Source organism: Myotis daubentonii, chromosome 18 (genome assembly GCF_963259705.1).
Source record: "Myotis daubentonii chromosome 18, mMyoDau2.1, whole genome shotgun sequence".
In the NCBI taxonomy this organism is placed as follows: domain Eukaryota; kingdom Metazoa; phylum Chordata; class Mammalia; order Chiroptera; family Vespertilionidae; genus Myotis; species Myotis daubentonii.
In genome coordinates this window covers 14,318,430-14,344,989 of record NC_081857.1, presented here as the reverse complement: position 1 = coordinate 14,344,989, position 26,560 = coordinate 14,318,430, and the positions used below count along the sequence as shown (strand labels likewise).

At 35.2% G+C, this 26,560-nt stretch overlaps 1 protein-coding gene across 9 annotated transcripts in view; it reads right to left on the bottom strand.

Annotated features, from left to right (window-relative positions):
* Window positions 1–344: 344 nt before the first annotated feature.
* RCOR3 (REST corepressor 3) overlaps window positions 345–26,560 on the bottom strand; it is a 42,920-nt gene continuing 16,704 nt past the window's right edge. For 7 of the 9 annotated variants that reach the window (XM_059673915.1, XM_059673913.1, XM_059673914.1 and 4 more), the window contains 6 exons: window positions 26,398–26,476; window positions 20,500–20,718; window positions 18,793–18,870; window positions 11,917–11,974; window positions 3,695–3,936; window positions 345–3,223 (listed from right to left, as the gene is read on the bottom strand). In XM_059673915.1, the coding sequence (XP_059529898.1) occupies window positions 2,879–3,223; window positions 3,695–3,936; window positions 11,917–11,974; window positions 18,793–18,870; window positions 20,500–20,718; window positions 26,398–26,476 (1,021 nt within the window). In that variant the 3' untranslated portion in view covers window positions 345–2,878. The remainder of the gene's footprint in view (window positions 3,224–3,694; window positions 3,937–11,916; window positions 11,975–18,792; window positions 18,871–20,499; window positions 20,719–26,397; window positions 26,477–26,560) is intronic. The other 2 variants (XM_059673917.1, XM_059673916.1) reach the window with 2 other exon arrangements.

Sequence of the window (26,560 nt, the reverse complement as noted above, 5' to 3'; positions counted from 1 at the left end):
GATAGAATTTTATATTCTTTCATCATTTTACTCACTTAATTGTAGGATTAAGAAAAAGTTTTGATCATAACTTACCTTTACCTCTACCCATACTAAATTGGAATTATAGAAAAAGTATTTTTTCATTAATATTACCAGATGCATCAATAGTGTGATTTATTTTTAGTTGTGTAATGTAAAAAATACTTGGGTGATTTTTCAAAAATGATAACCTTGAAATTAATAACATGGTCATTAAAAGATTTCTAGGTTTTGCTATTTTTATAAAATATTTAGAATTTCACAGTGAAGAGGTCCCAAATTCCTCATACAACATGAAATTATATAAAAATAGAAGACATAGACATCTTTAACTCTTTAATCCTTTGATTAAGCAGCAAGCATATCACTCTTCCAGGCCAAACACTGCTTAAACAAAAAAGAAAAAGAATGCCGTGCAAAATATTTACAAAATATGCAAAGCACACAATAAAGACATCTCACTATGTACATGTGTCATATTACTAATGAAGCTAAGATTTTTCCACTGTGTGCTCTAGTGTACATAAATCAAATCACAGCACATCCCTCAGATACAGCACTTTGGCCTGTGGCTGGGATAGAACAGATTTTAAATGAATCACAATATACTTAACAGCTGGACAGATGCTGGGGCTGACCAACTTGACTGACATATGCCACATATTGCATACTGAAGGCCTACTGACAAGACAAGACGATAAAAGCTGTATAGTATGCACATATGCAAGACAATCTAAATACTTTAGGCTTTAGATATCTTTTGTCCCCATGGCTCTTAAAGTAAAAATAAGTATAAATTCTTGAATATTAAATATTTTAAATTAGATTTTATCTGGTTACAGTCCAGGGGAAGAACTATTTAAGTTGATCCAATGAGAATGACAGACACATCCTGGAAAAAGTTTTTGATTATGCCAGAACTTAAGGTCCTTAATGGAAAGAAGTGGTCTAAATGTCAAAATTAAAACTAATTAATGGACTTGAATCTAGAGCTCTTTAAGACTTTAGAGCAGCGGTTCTCAACCTGTGGGTCGCGACCTCTTTGGCGATTGAACGACTCTTTCACAGGGGTGATAAGAGTGATCAGTTTATGCTGTTCATTATATTCCATAAATGAGTGAGATCATGTGATATTTATCTTCCTCTGACCATCCTGCATATCAGATATTTACATTACGATTCATAACAGTAGCAACATTACAGTTATGAAGTAGCAACGAAAATAATTTTACGGTTGGGTCACAACATGAGGAACTGTATTTAAAGGGCCAGAAGGTTGAGAACCACTGCTTTAGAGCCAATGATAGGGACTATCTTCCCAATAATTTGGGAATATACGACCCCTCAAATAATAAATTAGGCCCTCGATGTTGACCATTTTGTGAAGTAGTTCTAAATATGATGAGAATGTGAATGTGCAACCATTTAGCCTTATGTTCCACTAGTATAGCAATCTGAGCAATCTGTCCCTTTGCACAAGTCATGATTCCAATATGAAATCATCATATCAAAAATATTAGTAACACATTGTTGAAATACTATCACTTTTAAAATATTCTTTGTAAGTGCTTAACGATTATGTGTTGAATTAAGAAGACCTGAAATGTTTTTTTGTTTCTTTATAAAAAGGGGTCTCAGCATTTTAAGTTAACAGCACAATTGTGACAATATACGGATATATCTTTAGATAACACAAAACAAATCCTTAAATTTATTTTATAAAATAATGTTGATGATTTAATCCTAAACCAAACCCAGTCATACACGTTGGCTACAAGAAAATACACAAATGTATCCAAATAGTACAATAGAGATTTATCAAGAAACCATCATTTATATTAAATGCAGACCATATTAAGTATGAGGGCAGTTTTAAGTTCAGAACCTAAACACAAAAAGGGTATTGTAATAAATGCTTCCATTACCATTATCTCCACATAACTGACAAAATATAATTCGCTTCTAACATCCCTAGATGTAGGCAACTACTAGTTAAAAGCAGACAGCGTTTAGAAACATTAAAAAAAATCAAAATTAACTTCATTTTCAAGGAACTTAAAGACATTGTCCTTTAACAAATTAATTCCTCATTCCTATGTATTATTACTCTGATCCTCTTCTTACTGATAGATGACAGGTCAATGACCTTTAAGCAAGGACTTTGCACTAGGACCCTAAGCTCATTTTAAATGGTTAGTAGGTTCAGTACATTCTTTCTGGTTTCATATAATTGCTTTGCAATTGATTAAATTGCTTTCTTTGAAAGGAACATATTAATATTCCTTTAGAAAAGAAAGCAAGATTTTTTTTTTTAAAAAAGGGATATGCGGCTATAATTTCTTAAATATGCATTAAATGAACATATGCCAAAATATGAAATGCAGGCTACTTATTCTTACACTCCTAACATAGGAAAATGTTAAAATTAAATTAAAGGAAAAAAAAGTCAAACATCCTTATCTTGAGTAACTTAAGGAGTTTTCACAATTCCTAAGTCAATATTCTTGTACTAAGAGCCTTGACTATGAAGAGGCAGGAATATAAAGAAATCTCAATAAAATAAATACAGTAAAAACAAAAACCCCTTGGTATATAGAATACTTAATCTTTTTTTTTCCTTTTATGAGAGCATGTTGCTGAACATATACTCTAGAAAGGAGCCTAACTGTAGGCTTTTTCTTATACAACATCTCAGTTGTATGAACTAAAAAATTTCTTAGACATCCACTACGCTAGCCCACTGCCTCAGTTCCAGCCTCAGTATCTAGGAAGGATTAGTCTTTCCTCGTTCTTGCTGGTCAGATGAGCATTGGTATATGGTGTGGGAAAAGTTACTGCAGCTCTGTCCAACTTAATTTTAGTGCAGTGAGGACTGTGAGTCTGTCTGAATTCCAATAAGTGATGGTGGCTGCTGACCACCAACTGTGGACAACACTGGTCTTGGGTTTAGACGGGGTGGCATAGAGTTAGCAGGGCGAATGAGAGGTGGTGGAGGCTGATTTAGAGTTGGCCGAGGCTGGATGAACCGAGCCTGCTGCTGGAGCGGAGGAGGCTGCCGGTGAAGAGCAGGGGCAGCAGGCAGTGTTGGACGAAGAAGTGGTGGAGGCTGGTTCAGAGTGGCAATGGGGGCTGTTGGTGTTGGAGTGGATGGTGGGGCAGGAGGTGATGGACCCAGAGTCCGAGGAGCCTGTGGGGTCTGTGCCTAGAGGTGAGGAAACAAAAATACATGTATGAGATGATAGTTCCTAAGGAGCTTAATACAATATAGTTTGGGCTGTCACAGGAAAAACAAAACAAATCAAAACAAAACAAAAACATAACACCAGTATATTTTGGAAGCACAAGCTTCTTTTATTTTAAACAAAACAAAACAAAAAAAACCCAAAACTGAAAAAGCAATGAAGCTACCAAACAGGCATCTTTATTAGTAAATAGCTTAACACTGGAAATAAAAATAAGACTATGAAAGAACAATACACTCTCCATTCTTCTAGGATCAGATCTTAGCATGTCATTATGACTTAAGAGTCACGAGAGATGCACCACTGAGTAAGTGTATTGTCAACCTTTCATGCTCATTTAGCTAGTCCTCTGACCAATTAACCTTACAGACCACCACACAACATGGTGATTCCTCGACTCATATTAGCTCAAATTCCATACACAAACACACCTCCTCTTCTTCATCAGTGCTCTTCCCTGATGGCACATTAGAAGCACTTTTTGTCTCCTCCCCTAAAGTAGAAGCATCACCATTAGAAGCCTGGGTTCCTTGTTCTGCTTCCCACTCCTGCAATACCTCCTCTAAGTTAAACCGACGCCTGTAGTTTACAAAGAAGTTCTTCACTTGGCCAACAGTCTTGTTGCCAATTACATCTGCAATAGCTTGAAAATCTTTACCATATTTGCGGACACCTGGAAGGCAAAGTAAATAATACACCTGGTGAAGGATCAATAAGGAGAGCTGTGTGTACTATACATCATGCACACACACAAGATACCAGCAATGAAAATCCTTTCTGACAAACTCTGCTCATTTCTCAGTTCTAAGATAGAGGCTAAGATATCAGGGTCCCAGATGAAAACAATCAATTATGTCATTTCATCGAGCCAGCCACTTGCCTTCAACTGAACAATCAGAAACTTACCATTTTTTACATACTCAGTTATTTTCTCCAATCCTCTCTTGAACTCTCAAATACAGTCCATTTATTGTAAAGCATTGAATTCTTTGTTCCATCCTCAATTCCATATTCATTTATTTCCCTAGTAGCCAGTCACCTAAATTTGAGCAACACCGTTTGTAAACAAGACAGGATGGGAATGAGCCATCTCTTTTATCCCCTCAATGGAATGAGTGAGTAGTCTTAGGGTTCCCCCATTAAGAAAAGCATTATAATTTTGGTCTTAATACCAAATTTAATGATTACTTGCTATCTCACCAGGGTACCAACAAGTAGAAATGAGATAAGAATTAACAAGCAAGAAAATCATCACAATCTGACAAATGAAAAAAAGGGGAGGTATTTTTCAGTTAATTGAATGTCAACTCATGTAATAGTTCTAAAGACTGAGTCTATGAAGGAGCCTTAGCTATGCCTTCTAGACGTAAGGATAAGGTTACAGCAGCAACTACTTGGAGAGCACTTGTGCTTCTCATCACTACCTCCAATTTAAGGACTGTACATTCAGTCATTTGAGAACCTAACTTTTCATTATGGACATTTTACTAAATTACATTATGAAGGATAATATTTATGAACTTGAGACAGTCAATTATGCTATGGAATAATTTAAAAATGACTTTATATAATCAGATGGCTAATAATTTACTTTTTAGGAAATTCTAAGAGAGGGTCACTGACTTATTCTTGAAACAGATGCACTTAGCTCAAAATGTAAAAGTTGTCAAAATTTTTGATTTTATAATTTGAAAACTGCTTTTTAAAGTACCAGAAAACAATAACTCATTAATCACAGAGATGAGAATGGAGAAAAAAAATACTGATGCTTATAATATAGTCTGGAAGTAGCCAAAAATATGGGGATTGAAATAAGCAACATGTATACAATCACAGATGAGAGAATAATATAAGGATATGTTATGACCCCAGCAGAAATAGTAGATATATTCTTACTGCTACCTATTGGCATTACCCAATTACCTTAAAGCACCAATGTGATAGGACATAATTTTTGTTTTTAAATTCTGCCCTTATTTTATACTAAGAACTTGAGAATTAGTGTCTCTTGCTACACTCGACCAGTGAGGCTTGACTCTTAGAGCATTTGGGGGGAAGTCTGACATTATTAAGCTATAACCATATCCCATTTTTAATATAGAATTTGAGGTATGTAAACTATGCTCATTTGTTCCATTCTCAAAGGAATAGGACAGACAACATATGCATGACAACATAGTAGTAATGATACTCAAACACTGTTTACAATATTTTAGCAATGTAAATTAATTTATATTCTCTTAAAATTCATGAGCTAATTTCCAATTGGAACTTCATACTGAGTATAAATTCTAATGGCAACTAGGTTCTACTGAGGGTTTATATGGCAATAAAAATTCAAGGTAATTTCATATTAGGAATTACTGCTATATATTTAAGTACTTCTCTACTACATATGCTTTGGAAAACAGCAAGTAATTTGAGATCACTGCACTGAAAAATAACTATGAATCAGAAATCCAAAGCAGTTTCTTAATTTTCATAAAAGACATTTAACTTACATTCTAGAAATGCCGAACCTTATCGAATACATGAGTTTAGAAACGAAAACCTTAAATAAATATGGATTAGATCTGCATTCCTAGCAAGAAATCACATTAAGACAAACTTGGACTCCAAGTCTGGAGATATTACAGCCCTCAGAACACCTATTTGCTAAGCAAAATATATTCCAAAACCTACCATTAAGCTATTTCCAGATAGATTCCTTTATATAACTGTCCCCGCTTCTTCTGACTCTATTATTTTTGATCTTCCACTTTATTTTCTCTTGTTCAATGGACTTTACCTTATCACAATATTGTTGCATTTCCAGAATTATAGACCACCAAACCAAAGCTGCTTCCTATAGGAGCTTTAGTTTTCCCAGACATTTTCAATGTCAAGAACTTTTTCCAAGTCACCTCGGTGTGCCTATTATTAACTCATGTATGACAATCTTATATGAACTATTTTGCAAAATGTTAAGGCTCAGACCACACTGCAGACTGCTGTAGTCTAGCTAAGGGCCCAATCATGTCCTGAGAACAAATGGGCCCAGATAGTAAGGCCCTCGGTCTGCGGGAAGCCTGCACAGGGTCTGGGCATGGGCTACAGTTCCGTGACAGTCTCCTGTTTGCAGCCTCGTCTGTTTGCCCCAGTATGCTGTGACAAATTTCCTAATTTTCTGTTGGCCACAATGTCAAAGGTTGGGAAGTGCGGTCCTATGGAATACACGCCAGCCCCAGCATCACTACAATCCTGAGTCCACAGGAAGTGCTCAGGAACCATGACTGACTTCTCTTCCCTATGAGGCTTCATTCTACTTTTCTTCCCCAAACCACAAGAGTCACATATAGCTGACTTCTTTGTCACCTTCACAATCCTAATAACCCTTCTCAGCAGCCTATTTTGGCTATAAGGAGAAATTCTTAAGCTCTATACAGTGGCTGATGGCTATAAGGTGGAATTCTTAAGTTCGACAGTGGCTGGTAACTAGCAAACTCTAATAAAATGCCAATTAAAGACTTAATTGCTCCTTTAGAAAAATCCCCAGCGAAGCTCCTAGATGACCTGGCGGGAGCAGCAGTGCCGAGCAACTGACTCGAACAACATATGACATCAGAGCTCCCTTAGTGCCAATCTGTACTTCGGTCAGGGTGGGCCATCCTTTCTTCAGTTCACAATGAACAAGGCCACCTGCCTGCTTCATCAGCAAGGAAATTAAATACAGTGACTAAACCTCTCTCTCCCTGAAGATGTAAAAGGCTTAGGTCCATTGGAAGCATGGTTTTAAATAAAACTTCTCACCTTTAGGGCAAGAGGCCAGTTTTCAAAGATTACTGGAATAAAACTTGAGAGACCCCTGGAAGAGGTAAATTATAAATTTCTCAGGCAGAGAAAATTGTTTTCAGTCAAATTTCTAAATTTAATTTGAAAGTTAAAATGAAATTGCTTGGCCTTCTATCTGGCAGATGATACCTGATAACCTTTCATATATATACCTTTAAAGTTTTGTTTGGGGAATTAACATAAAAATGAAACTCATTAGGATACTATATTATCATTAAATTCTATGAAAGCCCACATTTTCAATCAGTATTCTATATTATCCAAGAAAATACATTCATATTTTTTGAGCTTTAGCTAGTAAGCTAGTAACTTCAGGAACATTTGTGATATGGTGTTTCCCAATTCTGGACTTGGAATTATAGACTCTTTTTTTCTTATATAGAAAGGATACCAGGAAACTGTTTTGGGTATACTTAAAAAGTTTAAAAAATTGATTGTGGACTACAAAGAAAAAAAGCAAAAACATTACAGAGGCAAACTGCTTCTAAGGAGTGGAATTTTGGGGGATATTTTTTCCTGCTTCTTATAGCAAAATTTCTTAAAGTGAGCATGTACTTGTATAATTAGGAAATCTCAATTTTTAAAAAATGTTATCTTGAAATAAAAAACACAGTAACACCTAGAAACTCCAAGGGTGTGGTTCTTTCCTATCAGTTAGAGATTTTTAAACTCAAACTATTTGAAAATATACATTACTTTCTACCTCCTAAAAATCCCTTCAAGGTTAATGTATTAAAGAAAAGTAGAAAAGCTACCAATTGCAACAGGACAGTGACTGATGCATCTAGGCCAGAGCTAAAAGTCAAAATCATACATTCTCTTTTCTAATGTCTAGCCCTTCTCTTCTGAGTTTTACATTCCCATCTTCCATAGTTAAACATTAAATTCCATAAAAAATTAATTTGAATCATTAATTATTTGAAGCAAGTGCAGCAGAGGGCTGAAATGCTTTTTGATCTCCATTCTTATACCTGTTATAATAGAACAAACTCATATGGCTTGCCTTTTAGTTAAAAAGGTAGGAATCTCCTATTTCCACTTCCTTTTGATTGTTTATGTACTAGGTAGGTCACAACAATCCTTATCTGTTAACCAACTGCCCAATCTTTTTTTCCTTCTTTAGGCATGATTCTAGCTTTTTTAAAAAGCAGGAGATAAGATGAGAAAGAAGACAAGTTCTAGATTTGCAACTTCATTTCTCTTAAAACAAAATGAATGTATGAACTACAGGGAGAGAAGGTAACACTGAACTGTAAGCATAATCCCCTTGAACATAGTCCTGTTATTTCTTGTTCTATATGAGAAGGCTGACAATACAAAAAATTAACTAAAAATTAAAATTGACATCTTGATAAAACTGGAAAAAGTTTTTTTATCTTAAAAAGCACAAGTATTTTAGTTGAGGAACATATTTTTTTTTTAACACTAATGACTACAAAATAAATATTGCACATTTAAGAGGAGATCTAAAATAAAACTGGCCAATATTGTATACCATGCTTCTGCCTCTATGTACTCTAAAGAGTAAATGTTATTACTCTTTATAAGTTATTTTTAACAGAGTTAATAATTGTTCAATTTACATGAAAAAACTCCCACACACCTAGAATCTATTTTCTTTCCTAATTCTTTTTAAAATTTATCTTTACTTGAAAGTATTATAGATGCTCCCTTTTCCCCCCATTTCCCCCTTCATCACACACCAGCCTTTCCTAATTCTTGCTAAATAGGAAATGTCCATCATATGAATATCAAAATTGATTTTAGGATAATCTCTAAAAGCATTATAAATTAGAAAAAATATTTATATGACACAAACTAAAAACAGAGATATTTCACCATTAACAAATATGTGAAGACTATAATTGGCTTCACTGTTAACTAATTTGTTATAATAGAAATTTTAGGCACTTAAGGCTGAAACAGATTACAGAAGTTGAACAAAGAGCATTCTTGGCAAGTATTTTAAGAGGATTAAATTATCAGCATTTATAAAATCCCACTTGGGGACTCTTAAAGAATGTATTTAAGTTATAACATAGCAAAAACTGAAACTAATGTAATAAAGTTATAGATTACACAAGGATAAACACACATTCCTATTTTGTCTGAGCATGAATTTTTCTTCTAAATACGGGAGAAAAAAGGATACAAGATTCATTATTTATTTAAATATTATTAAAATAATATTAATATATTCAAACATTTAGTATTTAAATCATTAGTGTTTAGTTAACAATATAATGGCAAATAAAGTGGGAAATATATATTCCTAGGTTCTAGGAAATCATCTTAATATATTTAGTTGGCTTTAAAAGAGTTACAACAAAAGTTTACTTAATAGTAGAGTGACAAATCTCACTAATGACACTAGAGCGAGTTAGTATTTCTCTCTCCAGGCCACCGTAATAGTCAACTAGGAGCAGGGTAAAATAAAGCATTTAGCAAATGAGCGTTAAATCCGAATATCTATGCAAAATGTCTTAAATATAAATGCTGTGTAAATTAAAACATGTTACTATCAAAACATAATAAAATTGAAATAGCCACATAACATTATATAAAGGTTTATCATAAATAAAGATTAAAAAGAAAAATACAAAAAAACAATTGCCTTCTAAGATAAATAGTTTTTGATAGCAAACTGTCCATGTTAAAATAAAAACTGCAATTATGTACCTTAACCACACTGAGACTCAGGTACAGGTGACATTACTATATAATTATATTGTTTATAAGATACATTATATAAATGTGTGAACACATGAGGTAAACATGGCACTTTTTAATTCTCCCTCAAATAACTATCTTGGAAACAAATAGCTTTATATTGTCTTATTTTATGTAACAATAATAACAACAAAACTGACAACAATAACAAAAAATGAAAACAAAAATTCCACACAGAATCAAATAAATAAAAACAAAGACATTAACATATTAATAAAGTACTTTTGAAATCCCAAGAACATGCATATTTCTGTATAAATTGCTGAACTAGTGTAATTTATTTAGGGTTACTTTTTAGATATGCATAATAATATAATACTGAGTATATCTCAGTGGAGAGGAAATGTTTGATTATATCTAGAAATGCTCCACGCTTTAATATTTATAAGCTGGGGTAATGACCACACATGTAGTTCACAATATATATGTAAATCTTGGGATTGTCCCTTCCCTGGAATGCAGCTTTGCATAATGTCCAACCCAGCCATAAGATTCAACAGACTTGATCCCTTAGTGCTGTAAGAACAGTTATAAATCCTGAGGGCAGTATAGAGAAACATTAGCCCAGATTTTCCTTGGTGATTCTCTTCAGAAAATTCTCTCACTGTGATAATTTCTTATACTAGAGAATAGGATTAATATACTAACCTTTAAGCAACTGAATACTGGAAACCAGGGTTAAATTCTATAGGCTACAGACTGCGATGGAGGGAAACACAGGCTTTACGTCAATAAAAGCAATGCCTACTCAAATAACTATGTTAGAGCTATAAGTCATAGTTCTAAATAATCTGAAGAAGCCATGAAAAATACTAATTTTTAAATCGCTAGTTTGTAATTTTAAAACAATTACTGAACATTATAAATCAATTAAACTTTGTTCTGACTCATTCAGAAACATAGTTCTACAATACAGATGTGCTCAATGCATATCCAGTACCTTGCTTCCACAGGGACAAGCATTTTGTTTATGAAGTGACTGTGTGGTGCTCTAGAGGCCAAAGAGAAGGCTGCCATTATCCTGTGGGCACTCTCCTGTGACAATTTCAAATCACACTGGCTTGGTAGTTATTCACTCTAATACAAACTGCAGAGCCATCTATTAATCAATCTTTAATTACATTATTCTCACATCTGAATGGTGCTTGCATAGTATTTTTGAGTTAAATATATTCTCTATGTTTGAATATTTGGAAATATTTTTAAAGGTATACTTGTATGTTTCCCTGGGCTCAATTCTCTTACAGTAATGAACCTAGATAAAATAGCTATAAGTCCTCAACAAAAGAGGGATCAGCTATGAAGGAAGAGATTGCAGGCCAAACTTAAAATTACACAATCAGTCCTCCAGATAGTTTATTTTGAAGGGAGAAAAAAAAAAATCTACAACATTGAATAAAAATATGCAATTTGCCCTTCTTTAAGAAATTCAAACACGAGAAAATCCAAGTTTATAATGCTTCCAATTTGCCCAACAGTAGTTCTCATACAAAAAATGTTCTGCCATAGAATTCAACAAAGCATTCTTATAAATACTGTAGTGCATTAAAAATGCTAAATGTATATTTTTGATATATCTCTTGTAATATCTATACATTTTTAAAGTCAGGTTTCTAAGCATTCAGTGGCACATCTCTTAAGTAAGTTATAATATACTGAGAATAAAGCACACCGTTAATATTTTCAATACCCGACACTTATCAAACAGATACACTATTATACAGAGAAACCAGAAACACATACTAGTTTAGTCAAGCTTTTAACCACGTTATCAATGACTGATATGGTAAGAATGAACCCAACTGAGGAATACCACAGCAGAGGCAGAGAGACCACACGACTGTGCAAGCTTGTCAGCACCGTCACTTTTTTAGTTCTGAGAACGAGTTACACACTGTTCAGGACTCGAAATGCACAGAGGCTCAGTATGTCATATTCACAAGGACAGAACAGAATCCCTGGTCACCAGGACTTTGTGGTGGACACAAGAGCCCTTTCTCGACCCATTTCTAAAGGCAAGGAAGAACTACGGTGGTCACCTTTCATGACAAGTTCAATAATTAACAACAAGAACTGCTTATCGTTAATATACCTTGCACTGCTAGAAGCTGCTCCTCTGTGGTCCAACGGGCGTTAATTTTCTGATTTGACTACAAAATGAAAGAAAAGTTTCCTAATGAGGATATGAAGACAGACATTTTTCCAAAGTGCTTGCTTACTTTTTTAAAAACTTTTCACCAAATCACAGACATCAGATTACTAAAACTCTGATTTTGGAAGATATCACTTTTATAAGAATTTATACATATTCTGAGTTACCTTTTACCCACACAAAAAGATAATGAAAGAGAAATGTTCCAGTTTGGGAGAATGAACAGCATTCACATTTATACTCTAGTCAGAAAACCTATTTAAAACAGGCCAAAATATTCACTCATTTTCCAACTACAATGTTCCTATCACTCACTGCACATGTTAATTTTAGCCTCATTTTAAACATTTAAGAAACTTTAGTTTTTCTTTAGATGAAATCTGTGACTTCTTCTAAAATTTCTTCTCTTCACACTTAGATTATATTCCTATAATCTAGTATTTTTGTTTATGAAATGACTGTGTTGTGCTTTAGAGGCTAAAGAGAAGGCTACCATTATCCTGTGGGCACTCTCCTGTGACAATTTCAAAAAAATAGTGTTGTATAAATTAACACAGAACTGTAGATCAGGCTTAAACCCTGAAACATTTCTGAAGCAGAAAGTGACCCACTCTAAGAATATCTCCCCCAAGGCCTCCCATATTCCTCTCAATATTTTTGTTTCAATATTCAATATTGAATATTTGTGGCAATATTCAATGTTAAACAACTGTTTGAATTTCACTGGTGTATACTCCTGTTAGTAATCAAGGACCACGGGCAGTTAATGGAGGAACAGACGTAAGTACACCAGCCTCCAGAGGTTTGCAGTAGAAACTGCCCAGGAAAAGTGCCCTCGTGTGATACAGGGGCATGCTGGCAAAACATTCCTTTGAGAAGGGGTGATTAGGTCTTATCTTACTCATGGTCTTAGCAATAAGAGTTTCTACAGAGCACACATGGTCTGAGTAACACCAACTCCCTCACCACATGTGAAGAGGTATAAGTAAGCACTCAGAAGAAAGAATAAAACAAAAATTCAAAATTTAAAAAAATTATTAGAGAAGAAAAAGTAAAACAGGACTTAGAGAAAGGGAGGGAAAAAACTAAAGAAAACACTGAATTCCAGGTGATGAGACTAAAACCGAAAAGCAAGCAAGCTAGGCAGACAGTGGGTAATGCTCGACGTTAGGATACTGGCAATGAAGCGAAGAACAACAGTAAAAAGGTAAAGAGAAAAGAGAGGGAATGGGATATACAGAGGCAGTAATAAGAAAAACGTTAATTAAGGCTAAAGAAGTGAAAAGAAATAAAGAAAAAGATGATAGAGAAAAAACTAGAAAATTTAAACATACGCTCCCCAGGCAATCTAATGTTAGCCTGGCTGTGAAAGGTAGATAAAAGAGGTCCTTGGTGCCCAAGGATAATTGATTCTAGAACCTATTTAAAACAGGCCCAAATATTTCAAAGTAAATGGTTAAAATCATAAAAGACTGATTGCAATTTAATGTGAATATGAAATGAAAACTTATAAAAATTAGTTCATTAAAAATACAATAATGGCCTTAACTTATATGTTTCATTCTATTTATTTTTGGCATATCTTCTCTGACTATTTAATGGTAATACCCCCCAGCTTTGAAATTCATAATATGAACATAGAATGGGTTATCTTTGTTTTGAAGACTTCAACAATTTCTCAAGGGCCTCTTGGTTTTTGGTAATCAAATTATCTTTTTTTGAAATGCTTATCTGTGAGTGACCATCCTTTTCCCTTCAATTGTTAATTTTGTTAGATACCCATCTGTCAATAATGTTGCAAGTGATGAAAGCCATTCTCTTCTATTTTCATAGACTTTATGAAGTTTTGCATCTTTTGCAAGATTTATAACTTCATTTTGTTTTGTTCTGCATTTGCACTGTAGGAGCAAGAGAGTAATCAAGCTGTATGCTGATGTGATGGGTGGGAGAGATAAGAACTGGAGTTAACTCAGGAAAGGTCGTGAGAAACACTGATCTGGGAAATGGGGGAGGAAGGCTAAGATGAAGAATTTAAGGTAAGGTACGTTGACAGTGATATCCAGGCGGAGCTCTGGCTCCACTTGGGGCAAACAGAGATGCATCTACTCAAATGCTCATGAGGGAAAATAATGGAGTCAAATCTTACTCAGATGTGAGGTTCTAAAGTCAGCCTATACTTTTTAAAAAGTTTTGTCAAATTTACTTCTGAAATGTTCTCACAAAGGCAGCCATGGGGATGGGCACACAGGCCCAAAGAGTTAGGTATTCTTCCAGCATCAGGATGGGCCACTCGTTTTTTAGTTAAAGCCCAGATGAAGCCTTTGGCGCGAATTTAGGGTAGTATTGAATGAAAAAGACGAACACATTATTAAAATACTACAATCTCACTAAGTTCAAGGACATACTCACACAGGAGGCATGTGGAAGTTAACACTGACTAAAGGGACAGTGGGCTCATACTTCCCAGCCTCGTAGCTGCTCACGCAGGGGCATACACTTGATAAATGGAGTTCAGGCAGAATGGCCAGTTTTACCACGTTTGCTATGACTAAATGTTCTTTGTTTTATTCGCAGAATATCTGTCCTTCAATTGTGTCATTTAAATGTACATATCAAGTGATAAGATTGGTATTTTTAATGAGAAAAGAGAGAAATGAACTCTGAGGATAAAAACTTGGAGAATGTCTATATTTATGTATAGAAAGGATAATACAGCTGAGACATAATAGTTATAAAAGAGAACATAACCTCTCAAAAGTTAAAGAAAAAAGAGAGGTTGACATCTATGTCCAGGGCTCAGAAAAATGCAAAGGAAACAAGGAGTTAGAGCTGTGGAAACTGGTCATTAGCACCAACCAATGTTAACTAACCTTTAAGAAGAAACCTCAGTAGAAAAATGCAGGGAGGGGAGGGGAGGAAGGAGTTGAAATGGTTAAGGAATTAAACAGTCTAGGTGTAACAAAATGGAAGCAATGGAAGAGGGGTCAGAATGAAGGAAAAAAGGAGTAAAAAAATTTAAATACATAAGATTCTTTTTAGTCACTGATTTTTATATTCTCTTTTAAACCCAAGAAACTTTGGTAAAGATTAGTTTATATATTTAGGAATCTGAAACTGTGTGGTAGTTGTGATTAGCTGGATGGTACCACTGAGAACATTCTACAGCAACCCCAGTCTGAAATACCATTGTTTTAAAAATAATAAAATGTTAATATAAAACAAAACAATCTAATACAGGGTGGGCAAAAGTAGGTTTACAGTTGTGAGTACACAATAGTTTAGTCCTATATTCAGCATCTTTACTGCATTATTCCCCTGCTAACTTACTTTGTCTTTATAGCTGTCCCATTTTTGTCAGTAGTGGATTTGTAACACCTCTGAGTGGGACGAGTTAGAAAAGGTCACCAAGTCAAACCCTCCACGCAAGGCCAAAAATTCCATACAACGTCCATATGAAAGAATGTCACCAACCCCGGCATGGAAACATCCACAGATGGGGGAATTTCACGCTTCAAAAAGCATTCCTTTCTCAGTTTCTTGCTTCCTGGATTAATTAACGTCCTTGCCTCCACCTACCTCCATCCAAAACAAATCAAAGCATAACCAAACATGCCATCACTCCCATGTACTTTCAAGGAAATACACTAATTTCTACTTGCAATGGTCTTTGGATTTATCACTTGCTGTCCATTTCTACAACTAATACCTGGCCCTACCCAGTGTCCCTTTACCATTTACTTTATCACTCATATGCTTGGTATTTTAGAAGCTGCCAGGTTTTAAATTATCCTGTATAATACTGACAGGATAGCTTCCCTAAAATTAAAAATTTTCATTACTTCCTTCCTATATTGAAGAAACTAGAAGGTGTTTCCATTTGACTTAATTTAAAAGGCAGACTTCTCTTCCTAGGTCACACAAGGACTTCTATCCTCTGGTCCTTACCCGCTGATCTCTATCATAAAGAAGTCCCTGTTCAGCTCTACCTTGTTAATATCTCTCTCATACCTGGTGGTCATTGGTCCTCTGAATCCAAGTGTGCCTTCCTAAGTAGACAACATACTATTTGAGAAAAGACTGATTTACATGGGTTGGTGAATTCTCAATAGTTACTAGCACAATAAGGAGCATATAATAAGTGTTCAGAGAATACCTGTTGATCAGTTTTTTAAAATGCATTTATTTTCTTCCACTGGATCTATATTTTGAATGTACTGCTCAACACCAAAACACTGTTCATGAGTCCCTGTGCCTGTCCTTTTTGTATGTATAAAAATCCCACGTATCCTTCAAACCTCAGTTGAAAGAGCCCCCTCTGGGAAGAATTCCCTGATGATCCCAGGTAGAATGAATAATGACCACTTGTTTTCCTTGTAAACACTTCACTTATAAATCTATCATACAACTCCAATCAATTTCTAGACTGCAAGTTCTTTTTTTTTAAAAGGCAGATGGAGAAAAGGAGCAAAAAAAAAAAAATCCATCTCTTCCTCATTTTTATGGGTCCCCCCTTTTCCCAAACACACACTTCCCACAGTGCCTAACACAGTGCTTTACATGAAATAAGTGATCAATATATATTTATCGAAATATGGACTTTCTTCATCAAAATTTTCCCTAAATAAAAATAAATACAACCAATGAGTAAGTAAAGCATTTTAGTAACTGTTTACTTCCAATTGAGTTATATCACTTAGTAGCCTATTGTTCCAAAAGTTAGTGAACTTCTTTAGGTTAGAAATTCTTTAGATTAGGTGATAGATTACATGATTTTTCAAGGTCTTTACTATGACTGTAAACCTAGTATTTTGAAATATGTGTATCTATTCAATTTGATCTCCCCTGAAAAACAGTAGGAATAATATAATAAATATATGTTGATAAAACTTTCTAGATGATAAAACATATATGCATTTTCAAGTCATATGAGTTCAATAAATCAACCTCAAAGTAATATTCAAACTTTAATGTACAAATGGTAGCGAGTTAAGATTGTAGTTGTTTCATTTTGATTTATTTTTACAATAAACCAAAAGATGTAATAAATGTTCAGTAACTTCTAGCCCAATAAGGGATTTAAATGGGAGAATCTATTATAGCATTTTGCTGTTACATGAAAACCTCCAAAAGTAAGAGGCAGCATATTAATCTAAGACTCCAAATGGAATCCAAGAATCTGAAATATAGCCAGAGGTTCACTATTTATAAGACCTGTGACCTTGATCAAGTCAGTTAACCTCTCTGAGGCCCAGTTTCCTCGTGTAAAATAATAGTATTTGCTTCATCTACTTCTTGGAATTTCTGAGAGCATCAAATGAGGTAGCACAGAGGGAAGTTATAAGTGCTATTACTCTTGTACATCTTACTTTATAGAATGTTAATGAGTGCGATGATCCTGCACTTTTCTGGAAAGCTTGAGATTAGAATGATCATTTCCTTGAAAAAATTTGGTAGACTTTTTCTGTAAAAATGTCTGGGTCTGATATTTTCTTCTGAGAAAAAATGTTAATTTTTCTTTCTTTTTATTTAATGCTTATAAATTATTCAGATTTTCTTCCTTTTCAAGATAATTTTGGTAAGACATATTTTCCTTGGAATTTCTAACTTTTGTTTAAATTTTCAAACACATTGGCATAAAGTTCTTCATGGTATCCCATCATGTTTTCAATACCTGCTGCAAGTTTACATTTAATTATTAAGTTATATTTTTATATTATAGGCATTTTTGCTGCAATAATATAAAAATTATAATAGTATTTTTGGTATCACACTATCTTTAAATAAATAAATGTCACCAGAATGTTTGTCAGTCTACCTGAGTTTAGAATGATATTAGCCTATGTTTATTTCATTCTTTTGCATTTCCCAACCTTGAAAGAGATTATTCAAAACAAACAAACACAACTTTCTTCCTGATCCTGTTTTCTGAAAGGCTATACTGAGTAAGATGGCACAGGGTGCACTGGTTCTGAAGCATCTCTGCTTTGCCCCTCCCCAGCCCTTCACACACACTCATTTGCAGATATTTCGACCTGCGATTTAGTTGGGGGAGTGGAGAAATGTCCCATTAGGACCAAATAAAATTATTTGGTTAGTATATAAACAGAAAGGCAAGTCCAGGATATGAAGCATAACATAGTAATCTTTAAAAAAAATAGAGAGAAAAAAGATTTTATAATAGCTCTGTAAAAAGACTTGATTGAACCTTATGGGGATTTAATGCCTATAATTATCACAAATAGCAAAAACATTAAGTTTCAGTTGAAATACGAGCAAGATTTGAGAAAATGGTCAATCTGTTTATTGTTTTTACATTTCATATTCTCAGGGGTATAAGTACAAGAATGTAAGTTCGCATACTAAAATCCTAACTGGACATCTCAGCTAAAAGACAAATACCTTAAATTAAAATTGAAATCTGCTAAAATTAGCTCTATATTTGGTGATCTTTTTCTTGCTGTGTTACCAATTCACACAAGCAGAAATGGGCTTTGAGGAAATACTGCTGCAGACCCAGAAATGGACTGGCTCGCTCATCAATGACTTTCTAGTTTTGCATACACTGGGCCTACCTGTATAGCTGTATTTCCTAATTACTTTGCTTGACAGGAAGTGCTAAAGGCAGAAAGGAAAAATTATTTAACTTAAATTATTAGCCAAGTCTCAAAAGACTATCACAAAATAGACATAATAAATTATCCATATTATAAAATCTTAAACCTTCAAAGTATTAACAATACATGTGACCAAAATAGTAGCCGAACACTGGATAACTCAAAGAACAAGGTTAGTCACAGATATTCTTCAATGACATACCTCAGGAGGTTTGAATTCTTCAATTCCTCCTTCCATTTTCTGTTTAAGTGCACTGTTTACTTGCTTAGCATTCTGAACCTTCAATAAAAATAATTCAAAATATGAATCAGAACACGTACTTAGGTGAGTACTCACTAAATGAAAAGGATATGTACCAAACCCTCTTAGATTTTATTTCAGAAGGATAGACACTTATCACACTTAGGGTGCAATATTCCACTCATTCAACTAATTTACACATCAACTTAAATAATCTATCTAATAGATTAATAGACATAGTTCACAACTCATAGTATTTGAATGTATTTTAACAATGTCTCTTATAACTAAATATAACTGATATGTAGGAATTAAAATCCATCAATATTTTTCAATACCATAATGTATTTTATTTTTATTGATTTCAGAGACGAAAGGAGAAGGAGAGAGATAGAAACATCAATGATGAGAGAGAATCATTGATCAGCTGCCTCCTGCATGCCCCCGCCTGGGGATTGAGCCTGCAACCTGGGCATATCCTCTGACAAGGAATCAAACCATGCCTCTTGGTTCATAGGTTGATGCTCAACCACTGAGGCACAATGGCCGGCATCATAATGTTTTTATGAATAACAAGGAGTTATCAACAAGATAGTTATTGTCAGGCAAGAAGGGTAAGGGGCACATGGGCAGCAGAGGTGGGATTAAAAATGAGGGATTTGATTGAAAGGGAATTTCAGAGATAAAACTCACATAATTTGGTTACTACTTGGTTTGTGTGTATTGGGGCAGTGATACTGGCAAGGGATGAATCTAAGATGATTCTGATGTTTCAACAGAGATCATTTGGGGGTTAGATGAAATATCTAGCAGGCAGCTGGAAATACAGCTACAGAGCTTGGGAGAAAGTCACAGCTTGAGAAGTAGATTCAGAAGCCACTGGCATATAGTGTAAGGTTGGCTGGTATAGACCAAGGAAGTACAGTCTTAGAAGAGTAACTGGACCGAAGGGATAAACAACAACAGAAACAAACAAAAAAGGGAAAAGATGACTGAGAAAGGCCAGAGGCCAAATAATAGCCATTCACTGAGTACTTAGTATGTGCTAGGCACTGTTTTAGGCACTTACGATATATTATCTTGTTTAATTCCTCCCAACCATCACATCATTATCCATGTTTTAAGATGAGGAAACTGAAGTTAAGAGAAGTTGAACAGCTTCCCTAAAGTTACATGGGAAGTAGAGAGTGCAACCAGGGTTAGAACCTAGGTTCACTGCTCCAGATACTGACTCTTAACCACTACCCGATGATGATGATACTTCTATATTACTAGTACTACTACTGGTGATGATGAGGAGGATGAAGAGAGTAGCCACTATTCCTTCAAATGTGCCAAACCCTGCTAAAAATCTACAGGCATTATCTCAAATAATTCCCAACAACCTGTAGGAAAAGTATGATTATTATCCCCAATTTCATAGATATAAAATTGAAGCGTACAGAGATTCTACCATTTCCCAAGATCACAAAGCTAACAGGTAGTAATGCTGGGATTCAAACCTAGAATAGACAGAGGTATCTTACAATTTGGAAACAAGGTAAATTTTAAAGAACAAAGCTAATGTAAATGGGTCACGAGAAAAATATGCAAAATTTTGAGTTTATTTAGGTAAAGTGGATAAGCAAAATGGACAGAATCATTAAAACTATGACTTTTATAAAATACCTGGCGTTTTAAAGAAATCAACTCCATGTCCAGTTGCCTGAGGATAGTGTTGGCTGCATTGGGACTACAGGAAACAGCTACCACATCTTCCTGGGTTAAATACATGCCCTTAGGTGGACGGCACTTAGAACGCTGAGAATGATGGCGGTGTTGTAAACTCTGATACTCTCTCCTTCCAAGTCCAATCTTGCTAGTTTGGACAGGTTGCTCGGTATTACCCTGGAAGAACAAAGATAGAATAACAGGTTGTTTCATTTTGAACATAAGGCGAAAACTGTCTATTACTAGTAGAAATATCTGCTGCAGTGAATACATCTAGAAAAACACTTCTAACCAATCAGATTAGGTATGAGCCCAAACACATAGATGCACCCACAGAGCTCACCAGTTGGGGAACAATAAGCATGCAACATAATGTATTCTTGTTTCATCCACTCAATAGAATGTTTGATTTCTACACCGAGAGGACTTTGAACAAAAGAAAAAATAGCTGAATTCTAAACTATTCCTGTTTGTTCAAGAGGGGACATATTTTCCCTAAGCAATAAAGGGCAAAACAAAAACAATGCTATTAACATTAAGTACAAAGTTCTTATAACAAAGTAAGTAGCCTAGCCGGTGTGGCTCAGTGGTCGAGTGTCGACCTATGAACAGAAGGTCATGGTTTGTTTCTTGGTCAGGCACATGCCTCAGTTGTGGGCTCAATGCCCAGTGTGGGGCATGCGGGAGGCAGTCAATAAGTGATTCTCTCTCATCATTGATGTTTCTATTTCTTCCTTGCTCTCTGAAATCAATAAAAAAAATACATATAAAAAATGAAAGTAAGAAAAGGGATAAATGAGGAATTATGAAAAGTGGCAGATTAGACAGCTCATAAAAAAAGCTAAGTTTTCATTCTCACTTTAGAGTTGTTGAAAGAGAAGTATGCTGCTAACTAAAGGTTAAAAAGGACACAATTATCTTGATCATAACAACATTTCAAAACTTTAAGTCTATTTATCTATGAATAAAACAAAATGTGAATTTACATTTTGGAAGGCATTAAGAAATTTCTAAGAATGATAACCATGAACTAAGCAGGATTTCATTATTACTTGCAATATTCTTAAAGTATGATATAGAAATAGAATGTTATTTTGTGCTTGTGAGACAGGAATCTGTAAGAAACTGTGTCCATTAGGTTGAAAGCTATTTCACAGAACAGACTTAATCCAATTCTTTAGAAAAGGAACTCTGAGCAAAAGTTATAAAATAATTGAATAATAAAGCAAAATCCACATTGTTGCTTAAAATCCAACTCCAAGTCACACATGGCAGACATGATGCTGAGGGAAACTCCTCCCCATTCAGCACTCCTAAACTTGCTGGATACATTTTTTTAAAAAATCTTTTAAAATTCATTTCTGAGCTGGTAAGAAGTGAGGAAATGCCTCAGAGACCAGAAATGTTGAGAAAGCAGGAATCCAGAGGGATAAGTATGCAGGAGCTAGCATTTGCCTAAAGCCCGGGCTTCAGTGGACAGCAGACACAGGGCCCAGGAGATAAAGCCAGAATTCTGGAACGGACTTCATCACTGTGCAAGCAGAAAAAAGTCCTCCTGCAGAGGGAGAGGATGATTAAAGGGAGTCACGCCTACCTTATCTTTGGCTGAACGGAAAAGAAACCAAAACAAGTCTCCCTGGGAATCCCTAACCATAGGCCTACATTCAAGCAGGTTTGAGGATTAGCTTGAAAAAATCCAAAATCCAAAATATTAAGTGTCTCAGGTGGTGTGCTTTCAGACACTGAACAGAAGCAAATGCAAACTGCCTCTAGAAAAACGCACTTTAAACCCAGGTCTCAAAATTTTTTTCAAGTATGCTCGAAGGAAAATGAGCTCACAGCTATTAATTGTTATACAAGTTCTGTGAGTGAGAAACAGAGAAGCAAACAATAGAATTATACCTGCAAAGCCTACAGATATTAGCATTACTAAAGGTAACTCAATAAATGTGTTATATGTGTACAAAGAAATAAAGAATTAGCCCGGGTAGATCAGTTGGTTAGAGCATTGTCCCGATATGCCAAAGTCGCAGCTTCGATCTCTGGTCAGGGCACATACAAGAAGCAACCAATAAATGTGCAAATAAGTGGAACAACAACTTGATATCCCCCCCCCTTCCCATCTCTAAAATCACTAAAAAAATAAAATAAAAGGGCCCTGTCCCATACACCAAAAGGTTCTTCTCTCTCTAAAGATCAATAAGAACATGCCCTTGGGTGAGGATTTAAACCAGTGGTTCTCAACTTTCCTAATGCCGCGACCCTTTAATACAGTTCCTCATCTTGTGGTGACCCCCAATTTCATTGTTACAAATTGAACATAATTAAAGCATAGTGATTAATCACAAAAACAATATGTAATTATATATGTGTTTTCCGATGGTCTTAGGCGACCCCTGTGAAAGGGTCGTTCGACTTCCACAGGGGTCACGACCCACAGGTTGAGAACCGCTGATTTAAACAAACAAACAAACAAAAAAGAATTGAAAATATGGAATGTTCTTATAAGGAATGAGTCTATCAAAACTGATGAAGCAAAGGAACTAAATAGAATATCTAGAAATAAAAAACATTAGAAACAAAATTAGAAACTCAATGGATGAGTTACTTAGCAGATTAGACAGGGCTCAAAAAACCTGTTGACTTAGAATGTACATATAAGAAAAATGGCTACAATGCATTATAGAAATATGGAAAGACAAAAGAGTGGAAAATGTGAGTGGTTAAGAGGTAAGTGTAAGTCCATTATATTTCTAAAGGGATTCCCAAAGGAAAGGGTAGAGAGAAGGACAAGCAATATTCAGAGGCAATAAATAAGAATTTTACAGAACTTAAGAAGACATAACATTCAGGAAATTACAATGAATCCAAAGCAAGTTAAAAAAAAGAAATCCATACTCAGATACATCAAAGTGAAGCTACAGAACACCAAAGACAAAGAAGAGATCGTAAAAGTTGATAGAGAAAATGACAAATTACCTCCAAAGGGATGATAATTAGCCTGACAGCAGACTTCTCTACAGCAGGGATAGAAATCAGAGCAGTAAAATAATATCTATACACATTAACTGTCAATCTAGGAGTCTAACCCCAACAAAACTAAGATTTCAAGAAGAACAGAGAAACAGACATTCTGAACAAAACTGACTGCATTTATAACTAAGAGGCCCTCAATAAATTAACTTGGAATGGATATACTTCAGTAAAAAGGGAAATTATTATTTTTATTTTTCAAATACATTTTTATTGATTTCAGAGAAGAAGGGAGAGCTAGAAACATCAATGATGAGAGGGAATCATTGATTGGCTGCCTTCTGCATGCCCCCTATTGGGGATTGAGCCTGCAACCTAGGCATGTGCCCTGACTAGGAATTGAACTGTGACCTCCAGGTTCATAGGTCAACACTCAACCACTGAACCACACCTGCTGGGCAAAAGGGAAATTATTTTTGAAGAAAAACCTAAGATTTAAGAAAGAATGGTAGGCAAAATAAATTTTAAACATGTGGGTAAAACTAAATGTACAATGACTATATGTTTAATTTATAAATTTAAACCAAGATGTAACTAAAACTGAACAAATATAACATATAAATCTGAAATCAATAAAAATATATTTTAAAAATAAAAATAATTTCCTGGTCAGGATACATGCCCATGTTTTGGGCTTGGTCCCCAGTGGGGGGCGTGCAGGAGGCAGCCGATCCATGGTTCTCTCTCATCATTGATGTTTCTCTCTCTCTCCCTACCTCTCTGAAATCAATACAAAAACATTTTAAAAAAGAACAAATCATCTATTCATGAAGTTTTGAAAAAAAAGAAAGAAATTTGTGCTAGTTTTGCTGTCACACCTCAAACTGCAAAAGTTATGGCCACCATGGGTGGTAACTACTCAGTTAAGATGCAAAAGGCATTAAATTTGTGGGTGGAAGATAAAGAGAAAACTTATGTTCCAACTGACGGTGTGTTGAGCCAAAAGCACTGAACCTTTATTAATACTTCAGCAAAGGATCCCCGAAAGGAGTGACACTAAGCCATTTACTGCAAGTAAAGGATGGTTACACAGATTTAGGAAGGGGTTTGGACTGAAAAATATAAGAATTACTGCCAAGGAAGAGCTGTTGCCACAGTTACAACAGAGTTAAATAAATTAAGGAAAAAGGTATGTATTCATAGGCGAAAACATACCATATATAGGGTACAGTACTAGCCGTGGTTTCAGGCATCTACTGGGGTGTTAGAACGTATCCTCTGTACATAAGGGGGGAAACTACTGTATCCTGAAACAGAATAATACTAGAGGCCCAGTGCACAGGAGCCCTCTGGCCTGTGGGGACTGGGTTGAAACCGGCAGTTTGACATCCCCCGAGGGGTCCCGGATTGCCAGAGGGCACAGGCCAGGCCGAGGGACCCCACCGGTGCACAAATCCATGCACTGGGCCTCTAGTAAACACTATAATACAGCAATAAAAAGATTTGCAAAACATATTGGGCAACAACAACAAAACACTGCTAGTAATTAGCTGGAATACATACAACATGATTCCATTTAAATAAAGTATGAAATGGACAAAACTAAATGAGAGTTGCTCAGAGATACATACACATGTGCTAAAACCATTAAAATAAGGGAAGTGAATAACTGATAAATTTCAGGATAGGGTTCTCTTTCCAGGATAGAGAGGTTCCCTCGGGAGAGAAGGGAGGGCAGAGTGTAATTAAGGAAACATGCACAGGACTTCTGTTTCTTAAGTTCAGCGACGGACACACTGGTGTTTATTTTGTTATTCTTCTTTATACTGTACACATCTCAGATAAGTGTAGCTCACAATTTTAAAAGTTAGATCTGTGTTAAAGGCAATAATAGAGTATCATTCCCTGCCGGATGTCCCTATCATCTGTGAAAGAGCAGAGAAATGAATGAAGCTGCTGACAGGCACTGTCAGTCCTGGCCTACAACCCTGCAGTATCCTTACTTTTTAACTTACTTTCCTTTCACATTATTTACGAATAGGATGAACTCACAGGCAAACAAAGACAAAATTTGTATGTATCACCTCACATAGATGGACAAAACAATGTTACTTTCACTATTCCATAGCTGCCTATAGCTCACAAACCTTTATCCATCAACATTAAGTCTATTTTTTAACAGTTATACAATTCCTTGCCTTAATAAATGAGCATGTATAAAAATTTAGCCTGTTCTTAATGATTTTAAGTCATCATCATTATCATCACATTGAGGAATATGTGTGCTTTGCTAGTTAGGGATTCTTCCATCTCTTCCACTGAGGCAGCTTTCAATTTTCACTGCTGTCAGTATACCTGGTGCTTATTTCTAAGTTGGTATAATATGAAACAAAGAAATGTTTTCAAGAAAAACTGGGTAGGCCCTGGCCAGGTGGCTCAGATGGCTAGAGCATCATCCCGATAGGCCAAGGTTGCAGGTTGGATCCCCGGTAAGGGCACAGAGAGGGATCAACCATTGATTCCTAAAATCAATAAAATAAAAATTTAAAACAAGAAAGAAAAAGTGCTAACAACCAGAAAGCTTAATTTTACGTGAGATACATGAGGGTATTTTATTTCCTTTCTATGGATTGAAGAGTAGGGATTGTGACAGGGTTTTTGATACTTCTGAATGGACATAACCAAAAATTACTTAAATCATTGGCTAATTGGAGTTGCAGATATTAAAGCTTTTCCAAAAAATTCTAATTAATATTAGAATTTATGACCTCCTAAATCATTATGTAAAAACATTTTTCATAAGATGAAGAAAAAAAGAGTCTTTTTTTTTTTTTTAGTGGAAACTTAGAATAATTTTACAAGCACTCTGATGATCACCATTACCTCTTTTTTGGCTTCTTTTTTGGGATCATAATCACTATCGTTTCCATCCATTGGATGTGTTTCTTCCACATCATCATCACTGGGAAGAGACAGAGATTAATAAACTTAATTCCTTTTTATTCTATTCCAGTGCTCTTATCAAATGGTAGTATCAAATGCTAAT